Source organism: Haemaphysalis longicornis, unplaced genomic scaffold (genome assembly GCF_048455015.1).
Source record: "Haemaphysalis longicornis isolate Haplotype H1 unplaced genomic scaffold, Haemaphysalis longicornis Haplotype H1 scaffold_4, whole genome shotgun sequence".
Lineage (NCBI taxonomy): Eukaryota > Metazoa > Arthropoda > Arachnida > Ixodida > Ixodidae > Haemaphysalis > Haemaphysalis longicornis.
The window spans coordinates 58,379,740-58,405,021 of NW_027526361.1; the positions used below are offsets into that span (position 1 = coordinate 58,379,740).

The 25,282-nt window shown below is 49.1% G+C and overlaps 1 protein-coding gene across 1 annotated transcript in view; it reads left to right on the forward strand.

Moving 5' to 3' along the window:
• The window catches only part of LOC144179759 (uncharacterized), an 87,521-nt gene that overhangs the window by 22,168 nt on the left and 40,071 nt on the right, over positions 1–25,282 (forward strand). Inside the window, exons 6-11 of the mRNA XM_077708197.1 lie at positions 8,863–8,984; positions 10,799–11,097; positions 11,680–12,039; positions 16,619–16,811; positions 17,763–17,953; positions 23,606–23,804. Of these exons, the coding sequence (XP_077564323.1) occupies positions 8,863–8,984; positions 10,799–11,097; positions 11,680–12,039; positions 16,619–16,811; positions 17,763–17,953; positions 23,606–23,804 (1,364 nt within the window). The remainder of the gene's footprint in view (positions 1–8,862; positions 8,985–10,798; positions 11,098–11,679; positions 12,040–16,618; positions 16,812–17,762; positions 17,954–23,605; positions 23,805–25,282) is intronic.

A 25,282-nucleotide genomic window follows, 5' to 3' on the forward strand; every position in this document is an offset into this window, starting at 1 on the left:
CCTGCCAAGAATCTACATCGTACCTTTAATTCTGCATACCCTTGGTTACTCCGTAGTTCCAAGATCAGCTTGCACTGGCTCGCACGTCCAAATGGGTTGACATTTTCCAATAGGTAAAAATTGTTTTAATTTATTTTCAGAATAAACAGGTAAGTAGCGTCGTTGTTCCCGGTGTCAAACAAAATGGACCACAAAATACGACCTTCGTGTGAAATTTAAGCGCGAACCGAGTAGCGGTTCGCTCAGGAAGAAAAAAATTAGTGTTCCAAATATCGTCGTAACACCCTGTATGACTCCCCCCACTGCTTTTCATGCTAAGCACGTTTACTCTCTCTCTCTCTCTCTCTCTCTCTCTCTCTCTCTCTCTCTCTCTCTCTGACATATGTTGTCAAGCCCTTGCTTCGGTGAACGAAACGCAAGAAAAAAAATCGGTGTCCTTCCAGTCAGTGAACAAGGATGACCAACGAAGCTGGGCGCAGTCCAAGGAATGGACGAAACAGAACACGTTTCTAATTTGCGATTGAGGTTACTTTCTAGTTAATTAGTTGAATGAAACTCGGAAGGACTCCAGTTTTATTCTATGGGGAAAACATGCGGCTGTCCGTTTTCCTCCCGTAGACGCCCCTATATAGACACTAAACGGGAATTGCACAATATATCGGCAACATCACTGTGAACTCAGAATTAAAAAAAAATGTAGATGATACCACGTAATGTTAGAGCCGCTTCAATGGCTAATTGTAATTAACTTGTCCCGGGATAGTTTAGATTGAACAAAAGTTACAGCCGTTTGTATAACCATGCTGCCTCTGTAGGCACCAGTGTACTGAAAGCAGACGGAAATTCTGTAACGTTAATTTAACTGTGAAATAATTAAAAGGTACATGAACTCAGCCTAACGAAAAAGTCGTCTTAGCGGCCAATTTTGGTATGAATCCTGTTCCTTTTTTCAGGGGCTACTTTCGGAAGAGTACAGGGTGTGGGGACATTTTGGAGCAGTCTAGGGCTTCCTTTTTTCGCACCTGAGTCCACCAGTGTCCCAGCCTGCAGTGTTATTCTCTCGTACAAGACTCCAGCACTCCTTCCTCCCGCCACAGGAAACATCACATCAAAGCAGGCCTTCCTCATAGTTTTGCCTCAGTTTTCGGAATTAATTTTTTTTCTGAACACCTTCTGCCTCTTCTAGGACACCTGAGCTCACTGACTACGCTGGCTTGAGCATGATGCACGCGCGTATACTGAAAGAACCTATCTTCCACACTGTGGAATTGGGATGTTAGGCGAACATCGCCCATACGCAACGTCTGTTTGAGACGGAGAGCGGAAATTTCTCTCGCTTAATGAAGCCTTTCTCACCAGAGACAAATGATGTCAACTGCATCGTAAATACCGTGGGGAATTTGAGGATAAGCTCCCGTTAATAAATTCTCACGCAGTGTATCGAATTGCTTCTCGGCCCCTCCTTAGTTTTCGCGGGGAAAGGATAGGATCCACTGGACTCGCACCGACTGCACCTTCACTGCAATAAGCTGGCTTCATCGGTGCTGATGTCGCCGGAAGAGACGCCATCACTTCCGGTTACGTCACATGTAAAGCACGTGTGGTAGACGTGACCTGCCCTGCTTGGGAGCTCCTTGGGGTCACGTGGGGTGCAGATGCGTGACAATTACGAACGCTCGGACAGAGGTTGCGGATGCATGGACGTAGGTTCCACTAAAATTTGCAGGTCTGTGGATATTTCTGCCTTTAGCTTATTTTGGTTACGTTATGTCTGTAATGTTACGTCTGTGTAATCTTCTTGTGTGCACGTCTTTTGCGCAGTTTTAGTTGTCGCATGGTACCAACTAGCCAAGTTTGCATTGTGTTGAAAGTTAGCTTTTGCTATAAAATTGGTATACGCTTTATCGGTATGGTATAGTATATAAAGTTGCTGTAAAGTGCTTGCAAGAATCTGTGTTCAGAACTTAATAAGAAAACGAAACTGAAAGACTAGCGGAAACCTGCACTTCCAGTTGAATAAAAAGGTCAAAGTTATATCAGTTTCTACTTGGTTGGGATGTGCATGCAAGCAGAATGCTGCTTCTCATAGCTAAAATATGGGTGCAAATTCAACTGGGCCTCTCATATTCAGTTTATTTCATGGTGCCTCACGTACGCCAGCTCCTAACAAGTAGTGATCCCGGATCCCTTAAGTGTCATTCAGGGGAAACGACTTTCAAATGAAGTGGCTCCGAGATACCCTGACTGCATACTGGACGAAACGCAAGAAGCAAAAATTATTCGGTGTGAACTGGCAGGACAGAACACTCAGTGGGAGCATGCTCGATTGTGCTGCACGTTGAGCTGCTGCGTCCCCACCTGCCTTTCGAAGTTGCCGGGCCATGCCTGCGCCGTCTGGCACCGCTGTAGTGCGTAAATACAACACGGCGTGGCGGCACAGACCTGGTAGCAATTTCGAGCAGAGGTTGCGGAAAACAATGAATATTGGTAGAGCAAAGTATGAGTGTTTGTCATTCTCCTGCTGTGGTTATAGATTTTCATACAATAACATCTAGTAAGCAATATGGCGCTACGATCGTCCGCCGCGATGGGCATGGCTTGCGGAAGTTATTATGGATTGAATCGTGCAGCCAGTTTCGTTTCGTTTTGGATTTACTGGGGCGTGGACGCAAAGCTGGGCTCCATGCCACTATACCGATAATGCCAGTTGGACTGGTTCGAGATGTAAACGGGGAAGTCTCATGGCTGAATGCGTCCTGTCAGCTGTCCTCCGCAGTCGAGCTTTTTAGTTCTGGGTTGATTTGTTACACAGACAATAAAATGCCTACGACTGGGGAGGTAAACGGACAGTCCCATGTTCGTCCGCTGGAATAAAGCACGAGACCTTCCAGCTTTACTTTGTATTGGACGGACGCATGTCGTTCGCTTGCAGCTTGGAGGAGCAGGAATTGAACAAGCGTCGTCCCGAATAGAAGCGCGAATAGGCGTGAAAACATTACAAAGCCGCTGCCGCCGCCATTGACTCCTATAGTTCCAGTTCGTCGAGTAGCTGCGAATCACTCCCGGATGAACGGCGATTGCCCGCTTGGAACGCCGACGTGGGGCAATATTACTTGTTCAGCTTAAAGGGCTTTAGAGAGGCATTTTCGATGGTTTCACATCTAAGCACTGCACATAAAAGTTTGCTGGTATGCACGGATTGGGAGGGGGGCGGTGCACGCGAATCTTTAGGTTTTATGCCCTTAGTACTTACTGATGACATTTCCGTTCTGCTGGAGGGGGGTTTAAAGAAGCCATGAAGACAAAATACAAGTGTTATATCGCGGCGGAAGCCGCAGAAAAATGACGAAGCGACCACTGTCGTCCACGAACACCAACCAAAAAACTGAACTTTTATTCAGAGGCATGCATATACAGGGTGTCCCAGCTATCATGCACCAAGATTTAAAAAACGAGTAAAGGCGTAACTCGAAAGAAACCAGGTCCATAATGTTTGCAGTACTGTGAAGAAGCTGACAGTATTTTTTCTTTAATGACACTTAATTAACTAATTGTAATTAATTATCTAACTCGAGTAATACTCTCCTAATCACTAAAGTGTCAATGAGGCACTTGAAGGTAACCACGAGGGGCATCTAACTGCGGTATTTTCAGCGATGAACTAATTGCGTACACATTTATTATGACTGATAAAGGAAACCCGCGAAATATGAAAAATACCACGTGACGGCGCCTCCGCGCGCACCGTAAAGCAACGCCCTCAAACAGGCTGCCTCTGAGTTAGCCAGAATGAAATAAACAAAAGAAAGAAAGAAGAAATCGCGACCGAGTTTGTTCCTTATCTGCACACGCGTCCCGGGAATCTTGCTGTTGCTGCTCCTTCCATGCATGCTATTATCAAGGTGATGCGCTGTTTTTTCGGGCGGATAACACGCGAAGCAGTTGCTTTCAATCAGCTTTGTTTGGGGACGCTGCTTTACAATGCGCGCGTAAGCGTCGTCACGTGGTATTTTTCATATTGCGCGGGTTTCCTTAATCAGTCAAAATAAATGAGTACGCAATTAGTTCGTCGCTGAAAATAGCGCAGTTAGATGCCCCTCGTGGTTACCTACAAGTGCCTCATTGACACTTTAGTGATTAGGGAAGTATTTCTCTAGTTAGATAATTAATTACAATCAATTAATTAAGTCTCATTAACGAAAAAATTACTCTCCGCAACTTCACAGTACTGCAAACATTATGCACTAGGTTTTCTTCGAGTTACGCAATTTCTCTTTTTTTAAATCTTGGTGCATGATAGCTGGGACACCCTGTATATATATACAGAGGTCACCTGGTGGCAAGTAAAGACAACATAAACCGAATCGAAACCGAAAGTGAAACACTACATATTCCCCTCCTTAAAAGACCAATGTTAGTAATTGTTAGTGGATTAGTATTAGTGCGAAAATGCATAATATTTACAAATATTTACAACCACACATGGCATGTGCGCTTCACAATAATGTCTGATGTACAACTATGCAGCATACATTCGACGACTGCTACATAAAAAAAAAACACACTTGCAGAACCACTGAAACGTCTCCACAAAGTCCACGTAGCACTTAAGTTGTGTCACTGCACCAGTCTACACACAAACACCAGCTACACACGGTCCCCGTATCGATCCGGAGGTCTTCTGTTCCTCGGTGGCTGGCCCCGACGTTGAGGTACTGGGTGCTTCGACGCAGCTGGCGCTAAAGCTTGTAGCGTGGGCGTAGCTGGTGAAGCTTCGGACTGCGCTATTGAGGAGCGATCCTCGAGTTGCTCAGGCGCCAAAGGCGGGGTTGCAGGTTCGAAGACAGCGTTATGATGCGGATTCCACGCGGCTGATGGCGCAGGTACCTTAGATAACTTCGAAGCGTTCCAAGTTCGTCCATCGTCAAGCCACCGAGCTCCGGTATCGGAAGAACTTCGTCGGCTCGAGCAGTTGGATGTGATAGAGCGCATTAATGCGTCAGAATGGGTCTCTCCGATTGTTGTTGTTCAAAAGAAGGATGGAGGTATTCGTGTTTGTGTCGACTTACGGGAGCCTAATAAGGCCATAGTGACGGATAGCTTTCCTCTTCCACACACCGAAGAACTGCTCCACAGTCTAGTTGGGGCAACTCATTTTTCGAAGCTTGACCTCGCATCAGCCTACCACCAGGTTTTGCTCGATCCTTAAAGCCGTGATTTGACCGCTTTCATTACTCACGATGGTCTCTTTCGCTTTAAACGCGTGTGCTTCGGGTTGGCGTCCGCCCCCGCTGCATTTCGACAAATGATGTCCAAAATCCTTCAAGGATGCTCTGGTGTTCTCTTCTATATCGATGACATCATTGTGTTTGGGAAAAATGAAAAGGAACACTTGACCAACCTGATCGCTGTACTACGGCGCATTAAGGAAGCCGGGCTCAAGCTAAACGACAAGTGCGTATTTGGCGTACAGGAACTTTCCTTCTTGGGACACAAGATCACAGCGCAAGGCATTTCTCCACTGCCGGAAAACATTTCTTTCATTATAAATACTCCTGCGCCAACTGATGCTACTAGTCTCCGTTCTTTTCTTGGTCTGGTCGAGTATTACGCCAAGTTTGTTCCCAGTCTTGCCGATGTGGTAGAACCTATGCGAGCTCTTCTCCGAAAGAACCAAGCATTCATTTGGACTGATGCGGTAGATGCCAGTTTCGCCAAAATAAAGTTTCTGCTCTCGTCCAGCCAAGTTCTGCAGATGTTCGATGCGTCCCTTCCGGTCGTAGTGTCCACTGATGCGTCCGACTGCGGACTGGGTGCTGTTCTCCAGCAGGTCGCGATGGCCACAGGTTGCGAACTGTTTCCTTTGCTTCGCGAACGCTTTCACCTGCGGAGAGGAAATACGGAGTGGGAGAGCGTGAAGCGCTTGCGTGCGTTTGGGCATGCGAGCACTGGCATACGTACTTGTGGGGACGGCATTTCACGTTGCGCACAGACCACCAAGCCTTGGTCTCTCTCCTCTCTTCGCAAGGCACTGGCCGCCGCCCCCTTCGCATCGCACGCTGGTCGGAACGGCTGCTTCGCTACAACTATACTGTAGAGTATCGGAAAGGGTCCGAAAACCAGGTGGCGGATGCCCTTTCTCGCCTTCCAGTTCCGTCTCCGCAGGAAGATGCGTCTTTTTCGGGGGGCGTAACCACGCCTGCACCTTTTCGACGCCATGAGCTGCATCGGGCTTGCTCCGCCGCCCCCGTTCCTGCCTGAACCCGGCCGCCCTCCTCTTCCGTGTACGCAATGGCACGCCACATGCCACTACGGGTGTTGCACCATCCGTTCTCCTACAGGGGCGGCTACCGAGAACACGTCTTGACGTTGTGGGCCACCCATCACCAACTTTCTTCAGCGATCCTGCTTCCGAACTCTGTCGTCTACGCCAACGCGTGAAGAGCAAACAAGGGTACAGCAAAGAGTACACAGACCGCCGCAGGGCCGCGAAGAAGACAACAGTGTCAGTTGATTTTGTGCGAATTAAGAAACCCGGAATATCTGCTAAGGGCGACCTCGCGTTTAGCCACCCACAGAAGGTTGTCCACCAACAAGGCCCATCAACGTTCCCATCCTCCGAAACTGAAACACTACAACAAGTTTGTTTTAGTGCCCCCAGCACTTGTCCGGATACAAACGACGCTTTATTCACTAAGAAATTAATCAATTTAAATTAACATTTTGATGTTCCCGCTAAATCATGTGTTTTTTTGTGTTCTGCAATGACATCACAGGAACCGACCACTCTGAAGCCTAGGGTTCCTTGATTCACGCGTCCGCCGTACAGCTAGACACGTATACGCTGACGCCGCCATTTTGGGTCACTCGCTCGCCGCCGAAGCAATTACTGGCGAAGTTTGAATCATCTTATCTGTTTCGCGTTGCTGGGTCTCGTGGGAAACGGAAAGAACAACGCGTTGAGCACGTTGACCCAATTGCGGCGGCACGGGACCATTCAAAGGGTGTCTCCACCCTGTACGGCGGCGTTCACGCGTTTGTTTACGTTACTGAGCCTAGTAGCGCCACCATACCGTGGCGAGCCGTATTTAAACCTGGCTTGTTTTTGTTATGGGAGAAAATAATCGTTTCGTGAAATATAATAGTGCTCGCTCGACAGATATGGTCACGTAAGACACCGTTGCTTGCGTCAATCGGCCGGTGTAGTCTGAGACAACCCCAAAGCCGCGCAGTGCTGTCCAGCTAAACCAAGCATAGTGCGCGCAGTACCAACAGCAGTATGCATCACTACTTCTATGTTTAAATGTGCTTCCGTAACTTCCACTGTTTGTCCCACAATTCTTATTGCTTTAAAAAGAATGTGCCCTAAATTTACGCACAAATAGCTCGTTCTGCAAGCTTATAAGCTCAGCCTAGTTTGCGTTAGATTTTGCCAGCCTCCGCCAATCACAGAGAAGTCTGGTATGACATCGTAGGCTCTGTTGCGGGAAATGAGCGAGTGGGTCGCATGGCCATTCCCTTTTTTCCTAATTATATAGCTTACTTGAGCGAAGTTTACGTTAAAACCGGCGTCAGTATGATTCTAACGAGGCCGTCTTTTGAATGAACCAAACTTGTATTTTGACTTCATGGCTCCTTTAAACGTGGACGTCAGGCGACCGAATGCGACTTGTCCGGTGTCCTCTCACTAGTCAAGCGGACTGAGTTGATGTGTGACACAAAGAGTGAGATGCCTTCGACGCGGCACGAAAACATGCAGCTCCGTGTTTGTTCGCGAGACTGAAGCTCGGCTCCTTCCCAATTTAATTCAGCTAATTGGCTAGGAAGTATACTCAATCACAAACTACGAACAACCATGTTTTTTTTTTTCGTGCACTTCGTGGCCTGCATCCAGCTTTGCAGGTCATCCTTCTTCAAAGAGTGGAACGGCACTAATTTTTTACCTCCTGTTTGTGTTTTTATAGCGTAACCAACGTGAACGTTGCAGTTACTTGTGCTTCGCTGCTGTTATTCGTATCTGGCTTGAATTTTGCCTTAATGTGCTATTAGGATTGTTTTGGGGGCCAGTGCCAGCCTGCAACTGAATTCCTTCGCTGTTATCGGCAAAAGCTGGACGTCAAAGCAATCCAATTGTCACAGGCTAACGGCGGAGGACTAGTTCTTTAGTCAATACACTCCAACCAGGGGACAGGCCTTCCAGCCTCCTGAAAGCCCCAATCACAAAAAAACAGCGGCAAGCGACGGGTGAAACAGTGACACCGATGCTAGAAGCCCGGAGACGAGCGTAGTGTTGTGAAGAGCCAGAACAAAAACGCCAAGAGCAGCAGTGGCCGACTGCATGCTGCTCAGTGGCGGTTAAGCTCATCAATGTCTCCGGTTGCGGTTATGGCTCATAATAGTCGCCAATGGACATACCTCAGATCCCCAGGGGCTTGCCTTCTCTCCTTTACTGGTGATCAGCATAAAAGCTGTTTTGGTGCGCTGAGACATTTGAGCTGCAGGTCGGCGTTACGTATGCGCTCTTGTTCTGGTAAATCCATAATCCTTGCTGCTAGCAAGCACTTTAATGACTTAATCTGCGCAGAGCGCGCGGCGCGATGAATCTTCTTTTGTCACTGGTGTTTCTGCAACGTTCCTTCGGGAGCACCAAGATTAAGCACATTCCGTTCAGTTAGTTCGTACACAAATGCGTCCTTTTTCCAGCAACACCAACTCCATTATTTTTTCCCGCAGAACTACTCTCCGATATGTCGCTTCCGGGTGAACATGGTCCTATGAGAGGGCTTGGAAAAACAATACTGAGAATCGCAGCTTTGTTGCATGGGGCCTGGGTTAATTGAAAGTGTGGCTCTTGTTGCACAGGCTGTTTCACTTGAAGCTGAAACCCGACACCTCCGCGTTTCACAAGGACCTTGTCGTGGAAACGGAACGACACGGGAGAGTCAAGTCGGACATTGGTCACATCTACAGAGGACAGCTGGTCGGTAAGTTCATTTTGTCGCCGGCATCGCTTGCACAGTCCCGCAAATAGTGAATCGCCGCTATAGAACTATATACACATTCTATTTGGCCTTGCTATCCATTACACGGCGGCGAATCTCCCGAGCTCTGTTTTTCTGCCCTGGACTCAAGCGAGTGTCGCAAGAGAGGATAGGCGTAGAAAGCAGTATACGGAAACTTGGACAAACAAGCTCCTGTGACGCGCATCTAATAGGCAAGAGTGCACTTCGGTTTTGCACTTTGCTTGGCCGAGTCCTCGCATATGTGATGTGCCCAGCGCTTTACGTGAACACGGGCAGGTCATTGCATGCTTCTGAGCAAATGTGTATGTACTATGCTGGCAGGAATACGAAACGACTGGCCTTTTGGCTGCAAGGAGCCTTTCAAGTGTTGGTGGCCCTGGTGAGTGATGGTGCCCTTTCATCCCGCGGGCACACCACGAACATTTGACATGCGGGTCTCAGTAAAGGCAAGAGAAAAGAACTGCGTGGTGGTGCCTAATATATCATTGTACGCACATCTTATATACTAGCTCCTATATTTTTTTAAAAATTACACTCAGGAACCTTGCATCAGTGAAGGTGCGTGACTGACACCCTTCAGGCCTTCTGATGCAATCCTTTTTCAGAATTTTTAAGATTATACTGCGGGTTCAGCAGTATGCTAGATGTACGTAACGGGAATGCCCGAAAGAGCTTCATTCTTCTCTTTTTTCCGTGCCAGGTCGGCCACGGCGGGTGTTGGGTACGGGAAGGCCGACCCGAGCCGAGCTCCGTCGACTCCGACATACGTGTGGAAGCGTGGTGCGAAGCGAGAGGCCAGCCGCTGTTGCAGCCGTGAAAAAGTCCAGAAGCCGTAGGCTAACGTAACTGTTTACTTCATAGCGAGAGGTGAGCCGAAGCCAAAGAACAATGTCCCGACGAGCGAGGTAACAGTACAGGACTCGAGCAGAGTGACAGCATTGATTCACTGCTCAAACAGGAATGAAACAGCGCTTGGGCGGGGTCTATTTATACCCAAAGCACTAACGGTCAAAACAAGCGTTCCCTCTAGATTGTGCACACGTCACGAACGGCACACACACACAACACTCTTTCCAGAGTTCGTGAGCGGCCGGTAGTAGCGGCGCATGCTGAGTCCGAGAGAGGGGAGAGAAGAGGACTCCGCTGCGGACGCGGGGCTTCTGTGTCCTTGGGGCACGTTGAAGCCTGCCTCGTCGGCAACCGCCGAAGTTTGAAACGCGCCGAAAGATAGGCGCCAGAGACCAAGGTTTGTCGAGACGTGCAAGCATGAGTCACCGACACGTGGGGGCCTGCTTGAAAGGCGCAAGCACTGGAGGCTTCGCCGCACAGCCGAGGAGCGTTGCAGGAAAGTACGGCGGTAGGCCGATTCGTAACACGGGCAACGGCGTAATAAATTTAGACAAAGGGCTTCACCTCCTCCCCTTCCATCCAGTCGATATCATGTGTTACATATGCGTACAAGTGTGTGCTTTCGAGCTGACACGGATACATACACAAGGAGGACAAGAGACCAGCACGCTCACAAGCTGTTATAGTCTGTTTCAGCTCCAAAATGGCGCACCTGTGTTTGTCGAAGAAGGACAAGTCGTGCGGCCGGTGATACAGAGCGGCGCGCCAAGGCCGCGTATCTGTATGTTCTCCGCAGTGCCAGCGTGCCGACTCCGCCCACTTAAAACCTTGTCAGGCACTGTCAGTTTTTGTCTTTTGAAAACGCGACACAGAAACGCAAATCAGGGGCGCCTCCTCAGCTACATCCGTCCGTATTCATACCGCAGGCGACCGTTCGAGCCACGTCTACGGCGCGCTGGTGGGCGGCTTGTTCGAAGGTTCCATCCGAACATCTTCGGGGCTCTACTACGTAGAAAGAGCGCTCCGGTTCTTTGCCAGGGTCCAGCCTTTCCACTCGGTGCTGTACGACGCCAGGGATGCCCACTTCCCATCCAAAGGCGGCTGGTGCGGCGTCAGGGGCGAAACCGAGCGCTGGATGAATGACGTCATGAAGGCGCGATCGGCCCTCACCAGGCCACGACGGGCTACGGCACGCGGAACGACGTCGACCGGCCGGCGCTCACACGTGAGGAGTGAAGGGTTCCGCATTGTCCGTATACTCGTATGCAACCTAGGCTCTGTGAATACTTGTTTTGTTTAAGTTTTGCGCAGAGGGCCAGCTGATATGCTAAGCAGGAAAAAGGGACTTCATCTGGAGTCATGAAGGATCTTGCGCTGTATGTAAGCGATCGCGATAGGCCCTCAATTTGCGAATGATAATGTATAGCTAGATGACTACGAAAACGCGTCGAGGGGTGGGTGCTTTGATAGAGAGAGCTGCTGCTACAGTCAGTACAATGTTTTGCCAGCAGGAGCTTTTGAAGGGGGTAGGGCCTGAGAAAAAAAAAAGAAATGCGAGGAAATGCAATGGCAACGAACTGCACCTTACTATTTGGGTTTAGAGGGATGGGGCAGGTGTGTTTCCCGAGATTCTGCGCCGGCCAGTCTTTTTAATTTGGCACCTGCAGGTCTATTCGGGCGGTAAGCGCACAGGACACAGATGTATTGCAACTCCCGTGTAGTGCTCTGATAACGTGGACAGTCAGTGGAAATATCCATTAAAACGCCGATTCAGGCTGTAGTTCCAACTTGAAAGCTTCCTTCGCAGGCCCGTGTCCCGAGTGGCAGCAAGGAACGGCGGGCCGGCCGGAAGCTCCTGTGGGGAGCGACAGGCGAGAGCGCTCCCTGCACGCCGGACACGCCTGGTGGGCTCGTGGACGAGACGGAAGGCGTCAATGTATCGGCGCGCCAGGCAGGCTTCACCTTCTCTCAGCGTGTGTGCAACCTCAAAGTGTCCGTCGACCATCTGCTCTACGCCAAGATGGCTGAAGGGGATGGGCATCCGCTACGCACGCGCGAACGCATCACGGCGCACATTGCGGCGCACGTGGCCCGCGCAAGCGAGATTTTCCGCCGCACCAAGTTCGGCCGCATCATGGACATCAGCTTCGTTGTGCAGAAGATCATGGTAAGGACAGCAAGTCTCGCGACAGCAGCCTACCGACCGCAGTTGTTTTCGATTTGCCTACACTCGCTTAACTCATTCAGGCAGTGCAGCACTTGCCTCCTCGTTTATTAAATGCAGCTAGCGGCGCCTGCACTTTTCTTTAGCCGACGGTGCAGATAGTGCAGGATAAGTTCACGGCTTTCTCTGCACTCCCAAGAGAGGAAGTGCAGAAGTGCACTAAATATAAGGAAGGACCGGTTCTGCAGAGGGCTGAACAAATCCTGTACTGGTTCAGAAAGTGCAGGCCAAATCGCAGAGACCTGGCATCTACTTAATGCGGATCTGGTATGCAGAGCTGGATGGAATGACTAGCAATCCTGCTTGTGACGCACAGTCACGTCAAATGTTTTGGTCAGGCGACGAGAGGGAGAAAAACGTACATTTCTGGCGTGGCTTAGTTCTAGCGAGCGTCCCTTACGTGGGGAAGGCGCGCCAGGTAATCTTGAGCCCTAGTGGTGGTCAGGAGCTGTAGCTCGGGTGAGGAGCTCCCGGTCACCTAGTCAGGTAGTGTGGGAGGGTTGGGTAAACGGAGAGGGGGTAAAAAGGGGCGTTCCCAAATGGCGTGTGGCGTGGTATCTCGAGCGCCACATGCCGGACAGTTTAGGGGGGGGGGGTGGATATAATGTGGGATAGGTGTGGTGGAGTACGTGTCTGGTGGGGAGGAAATTGGTTCGTAATTGTCGCCATAATCTGTCTAAGGGTGAAGGGAGAGACGTGTGAGGGGGAGGTAGTTCTAGCTGCTGTAGGTGGTAGTGTGTGGTAAGGTCACTAAAGGTAAGCAATGGTCCGCGGGAGTTTCCTGCGCCGTGCTGCGAGACATCTACTTCTGGGTCTCGGTAAATCAGTCCTCGAGCAGCCAGGTGAGCCGTTTGCGCACCGCCAAAGCACACGTGGCCGGGGGTCCAGTGGAGGATAATGGTTTGGTCGGGAGGAAGGCGGGATAGGAGAATTTGGAGAGCAGGGAAGGAGGTGTGTCCCTGCCCGAAATTTCGTACGGCCGTCTTCGAATCGGAGAATATGTGAGATGGGGGCGGTTGGTGTGTTACGGCCAGCGCTATTGACGCTTCCGCGGCGCCGCGGTTAGCTAAACCTCGTAAGATCCACTAGGAACTTGCGTGTATGATGCAGTGCTCCCGGTCAACGATATATCGTAAAAGGAGAAGGAAGAGTAAGCCGCAGCGACGGCGCAGAATGACAGTACACGTCCTAAGGGTTGCGGCCGAGTTACGTTCGGATGGGGTGCATGAGCCTGAGGTATAGTTCTATAGCCGCAAAAATAACTTTCCCGTTCAAATCGGACGCTATGGCTCCGAGTGGATACACTCGGATCGAGCATGCAGTGGAGCTCTTTCTGAAGATATATGGCCTATCATGCGCATTTCGCATCACTGAGCTGTTGGTGTACGAAAAGTGTGTCCTTGTTTTGCTTGTGTATCAACACACCACAGCCTATCGTCGCATGCCAAGTTCTCACCAACTTATTCAAAAGAGGAACTTGGACCTGAAATAGGATTTGAACTTGAGCTAGCTGCATCTGTTGCGAGATTCTGACGAAAAACAGACCGAAGACCAGAGCGAAGAAAATTGACAAGCGCGAGTGTCTCTCACTTCTACTCTGCTACCTAGATTTGTTGTGCCGTGCTGAACACTGTGCTATACCTCGAGGCACAACTTCCACCACTAGCGAGGAGATTTCAACAGTTATGAGTACAAACGTACGTCAAGATGATATACTCCCGAATAGGCAGAGCGCAGGCCATATTTTTATAGCAGCCCCTTGCATTCTTGACGACGCCATGGCCTCGGTTTCGACGCCCTCAGCTTTTTGTCAATTCAATTGTTTCCCGAAATGCATAGCGTTGACTTCTCGACTGAACCGTTATCTGCGAGGGATAAACTTGTGGCTTTTTATGTCGAGAACATATTCTTAAAGAACGCCAAGTTGCTTCCTGGACGCGTGCAACAGGGAACTTCAGAAGAGCACGTTGCCCAGTTTCCAGGCCATGTTGGTATTGCCCCTGATGGCTCGCAAAATGAATCTAAATCAGCATTCGGCATTCGTTCTTTTGATCTCGATTGGAGCTTTTCATATGGAGTGGCCGACTACACTCCCATACTTAAGGCGGAACTTCTGGTCATGGCTCTGGCCATAAAAGAAATGCCTAGCTCTGCGTCGACTGTAATTTATATAGCTTACTTCCTGTCCCTTTGCAATTCGTTTGACAAAGTTGAATATCCTATTCATTTAAAATATATAGACACTTTTTACCACATCACACATTATCTGTACGTGTTGTGTGAGTACCCGGACATACAGGTATTCTGCTTATCGAGACGGCGGACTCATTTGCTGGTTCCGGCAAGGGGGCCCTGTACTACATGTGTGTCCAAATTTGACAACCATAACTGTAGCACGTCTTCAGCGATACTTGTCGCTCGGTGGTCGATTAAACGGTATCCTAGATAGGCCAGAGTGTACTCACTGGAAACTTGAATGAAATTCATCGTTTGCCGAAATTAGACCTATATTTAAGCAGGTCTTGATTGCCATTAACAGACGCATTCCTGTTTGATGATCAACACGAACCTTTATAACACGATTCATTTGAATGTAGCCGTTTCTCAGAGCAAAGAAAAAATCCCGGGCACCTCCACTAACGTGAAACCTAGGGAGGGGCGAAGCATGCAGTCAATAATGTAATCTTGGCGCCTTGGCGTTTCTGCTCACGGAGATAAAACCTTTGGGGGGGTAGAGATATACAGCTTTGCTGCAAGTCTCGTGTCTTTGAAACACGAAGCGTTTTAGCGCGAGGCGTTGGAAAACGAGTGTCGCGGTGTGTTCTTTCAGTACGCGTTTTTCCTACCGAGATGAAAACGAGATAATTTAATACCGGAAATACATGATACCACGACGACATGAGACGGCGACGACATGAGACGCCGATAGTCCGAGCCCCTAAGGGGCTTCGCCCCTATAACTTACCTAACTGTCCCATTCGAACGCCTTGGACTTGAATTAAAAACCTCGGTACTTCTCTCATTCGGCGCTAGCAACCTATAACAAAAAAATAAATTAGCTCCCGCCTTCATGAATTCATCGTGGCCACCGGAAGACTCATACGCTGTTTCGTACAGTTAAACCTGGATGTAACGAACCTTTATGTAACGAATTCCTGGATTTAGCGAAGTTTTTTCAATTCCCCATTGCGAGCCCCATTGACAACCACGTGTTTGCGACCTCTATGTAACGAAGACATAGCACCGTTAACCTTGATGTAACGAATTCGCTACGCTGATGAGCCATTGTTCTTTACACTTTTTCTAAAAAATCGGCTGGGGAAATTCACTAGTTTAGCGAACTTTGCCCGCACCACAAACAAACGTGCGTTTCCAGTGTCAGGGCGGTGTTGGCATGCCTGTCGGCGCGTATAGTCGCGCGTCTCCACTGCCATTTGTGGCGTCGGTTCGTCGGTGATGAGTACACACTGCCAGAAAACGAAAATTTTTGTCTTTTTGAAGACACAAGCTAGCTCTCAACTTAAAAAAAGATAGCAGACAACGAACAAGAAACTGAAAAATAATCGGCACAAAATATTTTTCCATGCCAGGATTTTACGAGGAAATACGGGAGATGAAAGCTATGCTTTATTCGAAAGTGCTGTTGTTTCCCTTTGGTCGAGATTGTGGCAGATTAAGGGCTCCGCTGAAGAACCCTCTCAGCGCAATGAACATCAGTTGTAGGCCTACATCAGGGGCAAGCCGTGAACATTTCTTGTAAGTACTATATAGTCGCGTACTCGGGTCGTTTTTCTGTATCGCCACAATCGCTTCAGCAGGATGCGTTGGAACTGCAGGGTGCACCGTGGAACTCGTTCGCTGTTGTTGGCCCGTCCGTTCGGCCTGCTGAATACCACTCACCCTTTCGTTTTCTTACTTGCTTGCTTGCTTGCTTGCTACCCTGCTTGCTCGCTTTAGTAAAAGTGCGCCCGGCAGGCACGACAAGCGAACTCGGTTACATGCGTTCAGCACAATTTCGAAAAAAGTCCGTTGTATTCCCCCCTCTCGCGTGACTATCGCCATTTTTTGGTTGCACCTCATTCCCGTAATTGTAAGCAGGCCGCTTGCACGTAGAGTGTCATTATTGGCCGAAAATAAAATTAGCCAGGGAAAATAAAAAGCCGTATACACTGGGGCTGTCTTTTTCGCACTTTCGTTTACGTAGTATGTATACACATTGTAACGCTATAGCACGCTAGCAACATACTCAGGTATGTGAAGCGATCAGTTAGGTGCAAACTCGCCCGAGTACCCGCTCGTGCTAACACGTATGGTTTGTCCATGTTCGTGTGCATACCTTTTACCTAGGTGTTGGCATACGTATACTGCGTACCCAGCTTTTTCATCTAGACTTTTTTTTTTACATTGACCATCATTGTATGCCTTTAGATATGTCAGTATACTAATGAAAATCGTCGTAAGCTTTGTGCATTCCATAGACGATGTCCCGGCTCTCGAAAGCTGTCGTTTCGCGCGCTTCCAGATCAACGACTCCCGGAGCTGTTCCAAAGGCGTGCGCAGCAGCAACCCATTCTGCTCCAGCGCCATGGACGCGAGCTACATGCTGCACCTGACGTCGAAGGAGAACCACGACGACTTCTGCCTGGCCTACACATTCACCTACCGCGACTTTGCCGACGGCGTCCTCGGCCTCGCCTGGACCGCTGCGCCGACGCGTACGACCACCCTCGCGCTTTAAGCCAGTCCACGCTGTTCTAATTACTCGCAAGTCTACTGATAGAACATAATCCAACGACGACCGGGAATAGGGAAGTTTCCTCGTGAACAGAACAGCCGGCAGTGATAGCGTAATGTCACAAGAAAATATGACATTCGTCGCACCTCATTGTGCGGGTTACCCAATGCAAGAGCTTATACTCAACAGCTCCCTTATGAGAAAACCTGGGTGCCAGCTTGACTACCAGATATATGTTAATTCAGGTGCTGGCATAGGGCTCATTTGGGGAAGAGGCCACCGGCTTCCGGCGTCTGTAGCGGCTCCTAAAATCCCATTGGCCGTCGGCCCACTCTATGGGGCATTTGCCTAAAAAAAAAAAAGAAACACAAGAAAACATGAAGGAGCGCGGTAATTGGCTGCGAATGTGGGTATGGGCTGGCATGGCGTGTTCATTGGCTGGAAACGAGGGTATGCGCCGGCCAGACGCCCACACTGGATTCATGCGTCATGTGGCTGTAAACGCAGCGTAGAGATAAGAAGGGCGGCGTTCATTTGGACAGCCGTGCTAATTAGCTAAGATTGAAAGTGTTTTTCCTATTTATACTGCGTGTTTGTGCTTTTTGTTAAGGCAGGAATGCTTTTTGCAACAATATAAGGCCCCCTGGGAGATGGAAACCGGTTCGAAAAGGCCGACTAACAATAAAATAAAATCAATGCCCGGAAATCCGCCTGCATGGTTACGCAAAGATATTTTTTGCTTATAAAAAGGGGTCGAATTTATAAGATTTTGACGCTCATTAGAGGCACTCATACAGCCTTCATTAATTCGTATCGCCATCGCTGTATACATGTGTACTTATCAATACGGCACGGCCCATAGCCTATGTGTTGCTTTGGAGCGTAAAACCGAAATTCGAAGTTGATCTTATCTCCCTTTCTTCCGGCGCAGCGAGCCAGGGTGGCATCTGCGAGAAGTACAAGGTGGCTCTAGACATCGCGCCCGGCACGTCCAACTACAAGCGCTTCTACCTGAGTCTCAACACGGGAATCTTGACGTTTCAAAACTACAAGCACTTCGTTCCGCGTGTCGTCTCGGAGATCACCTTCACCCATGAACTGGGCCACAACTTTGGCTCATCCGTGAGTCCGTGCCGCCCTACCAGTTTCTCGCTCAGCGAATATACCATCTGAGATACGGGTTCCAAGCGAGAAGCCTTGATCAAAAGTATGCCGGCCATGACGCTACACTGTAGATTTCTACCCTTTTTGCCTATAGCTAACATCCTTACACCCTATCAAAAAAATTCACGCATCTCCCCGAAGTGAATCATGACGAGTGGGCGAAGCACTGGGGATCGTTCTTACCGTAAATCACCCGACGCATTGCCCACTCGCGCATGTAAATGAGTGACAACGCGTGTGTACAGTATATACAATTCCAATCCAATCCAATCCGATACAATTCAATTAATTCTAATCCAATACATTTCAATCCAATCCAATGCTTCTTGCGCATGCGCAACACTGTGTACACGGGCGCCAAGCCCGTACAAAGCGAGGTCTAAAGGTGCTTTGCCCCCAAAACAAAGAAAAGCGCCCTTTGAAATGGTGTAATTAACGATAAAACATTCTTTAAGAAAGTGTCTTCTTGTGTTTTTGCTAGGGTGCAAGGGTGTTAAATATAAACAGTGGTATTAGTAATAAGGGTGTTAGCTGTAATAACGGCGTTAGTTATAGTTGCCGTTTACAGCGAACTGGGTGTATTTCTTGGCTACCGTGCAATGTTCGTCTCCGTGGGCGGAAACTCCCAGCGCTATACTCATAATAGCAGGTCAAATGTTGTTTTTGGTTTTTCTCATCCATCACCAGGTTTCGACAGACGTCAGCGTTCGGCGCGTGGTGGGACGCTGGATTACGTCGCGGCGTCAATCTGACGCACACTGTAAAATTATTTACGTGTAAATCACTGTCTATAACCAGCACCTTTGAACCCTAGCACAAAAAACAAAACAAAAGAAAACACCCTTTAGGGTGTTCTGTCGTTTGTCACCCTTACACCCAACAAAAACACAATAATACACCTTTCTGAAGGGTGTTCTATCGTTGATTACACTCTTGCAAAGGGTTTCTTTCTTTTTTGATAGGGTGTAAGGGTTTTAGTTATAAACAAAAAAGGGTGTAAATCAGTTTACAGTTCACGATGCCGCCCTGAGTGAGGTACCCGAATTGTGTGTCTCGGAAGCTTTGACGGATGCATTGCTTCCGGTCTATGGTTGAACTTGGATCACGTTTGGCGAGGGCGCGTGCTCACGAGCGGAAGGCGTCGCGTTATACCTAAACTAGAACATAACGTGTGCGTGTACGCTTGTCTCTTGCAAGCGGAGGAATACGTTGACAAGCGGTGACGTCTGTAGCGTGAAGACCAACGATGGAGTTGTGATATCCACAGCACAGGTTTACTAACCAACCATCTTTGCAGGGCGGTTAGCCCGTGTACCCTGAATGTATACAGTACAAAGAAGCGAGTTTATTCGACACACTGAGGCCGATTCACACGACGGAGATGTGGATTGCGTGTCCGCAGAGTCCTCCTACGTCACCCTCGGCGCATGGCCTTCGGCGCATCTGCCCCGCGGATGCTCCAGGCCAATATACGTGCGATTTTGTTCTTGGCTCCCTCACTCTCACTTGGCTCTTTTTCTCTCACTTTTTAGGGGAGGGTTTCCGCTTCGATGCGAGCGGCGATGTAGAGTCGGTATCAATTTGAAGGTGATCACGGGAGCATCGATTAGCGGGCCTTCCAACCCACACAGCGGCTGTTTTCAGAACTTTGGATATACAGGTAGCAGTGCCTTCTTCCCCTTATTGGCTCTTGCATGATACAACCGTGATACAAGTCGTAACATGGCGCTGCTGTTTGTTTATTTGCCACCCGAGCGATCCCCTTCAAATTGATTCCGACTGTACGTTTGCTTTGGCGATAAGCTTGGTCTTCGTGAGCTGGCTTTCCCACAATGGGTTCTCCCGCGCGTGCACGTACTCCATAACCACCCGGATACTAGCCATAGAAGCTTCGCTTCAAACGTTCGCCGACTTTTTTTGCCAGGAGAGGGAATATTTTTGTGAGAACCCGTGGGACCACAACAAAGCTATATTACTAAATATTTTATAGGCAGTACAGTCTATAGTTGAGCGGCAGCTCTTCGTTTCAAAGGCCTGCTGCGGCCCGGCGGTGGGGTAACGTCACCTCTCTTCCCTACGACTGTTGTCACTTTGTTGCTCCGTACGTTTGTATTCTCAGTCGTTCCGGACCACCCGGCGACGTGTTGCAGGGCCATATATTCGTAATGTAAACTCTGCTTTTCGTGAAATTCTTCGCGTTGACAACCGAGTTCATATGTGTTTCGAAACAGGTTCCGAACTTTTTCGCCGTCTTGTTAACTTGGTAATAATTAGGATTTATTGTGTTTGATGTACAAAAAAAAAATGAAGGAAGCTCACAGTAGCGCGTAAGACTTGAAGGTAGCGAAGCTGTACGCAACCTTCTCGATCATTACGATGGTTTAAGACTACAATTGCAACCCATTTGCTTCTTCTTCACTACCGCAACGACCTTTACTCAATCATTGTTGCTATCAGTGTGTGCTTCTTTATTTCTTCGAAGTGATAATTATTGGACCGTCACCTTGGAGAGGTGTACGCTATGACGTGTCTTTCTCGCTCGGAGCAAGTGTTGCCACGGTTACAGCGATCGTTGGAGCTTTTTTTCTTTTTGGCCAATCTTGACCAATCTCCCTGAATGGGTATGCTTGGTTTGAATAACGTGTGCCGGGGACGCTGTGCGGTCGCCGCGAGGCGCGCACACACGAGCGCTAGTCATTTTCTTGGCTTTGTTAACTGCCAGGTGGTCGCCGCCCAGCGGTTTATTGTATTTTTTTAACTACGGACAGTAAAAATTGCGGTTTGATAAACAGCTTCGCTGTTAAAAAACGAGTCTTGAGAGCTCCTGGGGAGTCGGTACTCATTTTCTACACTTGAGAACTTTCCTCGAAGCTGTTCAGTTTACCCGTCAACTTATTTTTGCAGCTACTCTAGAGACGTGAAATTCAAAGCACCTTTACACTTTTGATTTTGGAAACATTGCAGACTGACGCAAGGCAGATATAAGCATGTTTGTTCTCACTACCCGCGTGGAATTCCGAGTACTCGCATGGAGAATGCTCGTATGGGATGTATGAGGGAGTGTGGTGACAACGTATGTTATTTTTTTTTTCATTGCTCCTCACGGTTCCGGTGAAAGCACGTTTTACGTCCCCTTTCTCCTTTCAAGAAAATGCCTTGGAGAAAGGAATTTTCCAGCTTGCCTAGATTCAACGTTTCAAACTGTCTCCATGGAAAGGTTAGTGCGCACCAGCGTACTTGCCACAGGTTATGCTTTCACCCACAAGAGAGCAGTTATTGTGACAACAAGAAAAATGGACTGGAAAGAAAATTTCGGGGATAAACAAAGTACAGTAAAAACACGTTAATTCGAACTTGGATTTAATTCGAACTTACGGTTAATTCGAACTAACGCCCTGGTCCCGTCACAGCCCTGTACATTTCAATGGGGAAAAACGCCCGATAATTCGAACGCGTCGGTACCCACAAAGGTTAATTCGAACTGGGATCCCCTGGTTTCCATCGCTCCTCGCAGAAGAAGTCGGCCCACAGTGATTACAGTGAGTTAAAAATCCAAAACAAACCAAACTTACTAGAGATGAAAAACAACGAAACAGAAAAACAACAAAATAGCTCACGCTGCGCTGCTGCAACAGGTTATTTCGCTTCCGTAGCGGGTTACGCGCCGCCGGCGCCAGTGCCCCGGCGCATGCCATTGAAGGTTTTCTTTGAGCCAAGGTCGCTGGTCTGGGCCTACGGTCATGTGGCGTGCACAACAAACGTGTAGTAGCACCTAATTCGCGATAACGAGTCCGGAGGTGGCTTCGTTGTGTTCTGCCCGTGCAGTGTGGCCCGAGATTCATTTATTATAGCGCCCGCCCGCTAGTAAGAACTCCGCTTAATTCGAACAATTTTATGGTCCCCTTTGAGTTCGAATTAACGAGCTTTTACTGTATATAGTTAACCCAGTGAAACCTGCGCCATCGATCTCGTGAAAAATAACTTCCGATATGCCGGGACATTTTCCTGTGAAGTATGCTAAAGTGACACGGATTACATGTGAGCGATTCTTACACGTTGACTGCTCGTGGTTCGCTTACTAGCGCGTGTTGCAAGGACCAGCGACACAATAGTGGGAGTGGATGCAAATGATGAAGCGTATTTCTATAGCTTCATCGAATTGAAAAGCGTGCTTTCCGCACTGGACAAACAGAGCAGAACTGTGGGCCTAAAAAATAATATTCAGAAAACTAAAATAATGATCAATAACCTCGGGACAGCACAGCGGTGTGAGATAGGTGGCGAGGCAGTGGAAGTGGTAAGCCAATATAGCTACTTAGGCCAAGTTGTGACCCCGGATCCCAACCATAAGGCAGAGATAATTAGAAGCATAAGAATGGGGTGGAGTGCATACGGCAGGCATTCTCAGATAATGAATGGCAGCCTACCATTGTCCCTGAAGAAGAAAGTGTATGACAGCTGCATCTTACCGGTACTCACCTACGGGGCAGAAACTTGGAGGCTCACTAAGAGGGTTCAACTTAAATTGAGGACGACTCAGCGAGCAATGGAATGGAAGATGATAGGTGTAACATTAAGGGACAAGAAGAGAGCGGTGTGGGTCAGGGAACAAACGCATGTTAAGGACATATTATTAGAAATTAAGAAGAAGAAATGGGCGTGGGAAGGGCATGTAATGCGAAGGCAAGATAACTGTTGGTCATTAAGGGTAACTGAGTGGATCCCTACAGAAGGCAAGCGTTGCAGGGGGCGGCAGAAAGTTAGATGGGTAGATGAGATCAAGAAGTTTGCAAGGATAAATTGGTCGCAGTTAGCACGGGACCGGGATAATTGGAGATTAATAAGAGATGACTTTTCCCTGCAGTGGGCGTTGATAGGCTGGTGATGATAATGATGATGTCTATAGCTTAAAAGCAATCCATCCGTACGCATGCACGTAGTCCCGCTCAAACTGAATCTGCTCAGTCCGCTCCGACCTAGACGACCATTGGTGATCACACACTGTCCCTATTGAGGTCCCAATTCCACTGGATTGCACATCACTGTTTATTACTAGGGTAAAGACAACGATACGGCTTCTGAGCAGGGGAGTAGTCGTGGCATTCTACACTACCGTTGACTCTGTCTCTTTGAAGGTTCAGATGAGTCGCCCCTGTGTCTTTTTAAGAGGAGCCGTATCGTGATCTCAATTTTAGTGCTCAGTGAGGAGCAGGTCATGATGATAGTGATGACGATGACCATGGGGATGCCGCGATGTACGAACGGGAATATAATGGACAAATACTTGCTTGACAACGTGGCGTACGCTCTATAGTATATTATCTAACAAGCCGTAGATAATTGCAGTCTGCACAACACAAAGCAGCATTCACTCACCTCTACATCAGCGCGTTCCCGAGCTGCGCTGAGCTCCTCAGTGTAACAAAGCCAAGTCAAGTACAGTGAACCCTCGCGATAACGAAATCTATTAATTCGAAACTTTCACGGTTCTAGCTGAAATGGAGAGAGAAAGCAAATCATCCTCGCTCTAAACGAAATACCGCTTACAGCGAAGTCTGTTTTCCTGTACCGGGGATTCCGTTATAACGAGACTTTACTTCCCCTGCGCAGCATGACGCGCCGCCTGGCTACACCTGCTTCGCCGACTGCGCGCCGTGCGGGCCGGGTGGCAACTACATCATGTATCCGTCGGCGACGACGGGCCTTCTGCCGAACAACGACAAGTTCTCGCCCTGCAGCTTACGGAACATAACCGCCGTCGTCAAGTCCATGTTCGACGGGACAAGCACCCGTGAGAACTGCTTCCAGGGTATACGCAGTTACGTCTCTCGTCACGCAAATCAGATTAATTATGTTGAATTTCATGCGTCATCGGCGTATGGCGAAAGCCAATTTGAAAACAGGTCGAGTGGCAAACAGGTCGGAAGCCAAGTTGCAAACAGGCCAGTCGTCTGCTATAGGCTGTTGCTTCCCAGCTCGCGCACGCTAGTTAAAGATTTGGCCGACTGTACGAGTCGAAACCATCGGGAGGTTTGTGACGAAGCGTGCGGATACGCGCACATATATATCGGGCCTACACATCACACCACAACACTATAGATTTTCTCGTATATTTTGTGGGATATGTGTGAGGGGTTCCTCGGGGGCCTTGCCAGCACTCTGGGGTAGGCCCCCACGCTAGCTCCCGGCGTGTCAACCACGCGGGCTCCCATGCCTACGGTAACCCAGCGAGGTTCGCCGATACGAGAACACAGTAGACAGTAGTGCCGAAGCACAGCCGTTTATTTGGGGAATCCCAAAGCATGCGAGCACAAGGCTCGACGGCGTTCACGAATCACGCCGTCCGGGTCGTGACCGCGAACGGGAGGTAGGCACTCACGGCGCGCGGCAAACAAAGCTCCCACCTGAGATGCACGTATCCATCACCGCCGCCATGTTCCGCCGATCTCGCCCCGACCGGGTCTTCGACGAGACTCCCGACTCCCGCGTACACACGCTCGCGCCGCCCGCACCCGCTAGGGTGCCTTGATGCTCGCGCGCTCCGCTCGGGGCGCGCGCATCGAGGCACTCTAGCCCGCGCACATTGGTGGTGCCATCTCTCGGGGGACGCCGACGAACCAGCGGAGCGCCGGACCGGTTTCAGCGCACAAGCCTCTCCCGAAGCACCCGCCGGCTCGGGATCGCGGGTCGCGGTTCTCCACGATTCCCACAATTTGCAGCCCAAAACTAGGACCGAAATGAAGGGAAGGGCTGGAGGAATGCTTCCCCTAGAAAAGGGCGCAGATGTTGTGTGAACGAAGAGGAGGAGGGATAAACAATTGTTCAACTGTGTGAGTTCCGTTGCGGGAGGCCTCCTTAGTTCAGGTAAAGTGAACTAGTTCACTTTAGTTCAGGAAGCCTTTGTCCTTGGCTGCCCGGTAAATAAAAATACACCCTCCACGACCGTGGGAATCAAACGTGCGACCACGCGTGTGAGGTAGCACAACACGCGCGCACGCATGCAGACACGTCTGTCTGTCTGTCTGTCTGTCTGTCTGTCTGTCTGTCTGTCTGTCTGTCTGTCTGTCTGTCGCTCACACGGCCTTATTTTTCGTTTGTGTATAAGCACAGCGATTGCATCTGCTTTCTCTACCAATTCATCACAAAATTTTTATTTGTAATTGCGTGGGAAAGCGTGTTGGGATGCATTCACGCAATGTAAATTCCAAGCACTGCAACGCACGTTTTAGATTGCCAAACAGTGGTGTTCAGCTTCAGCATTGTTAACGTAACCAGAGTCCTTCAAAA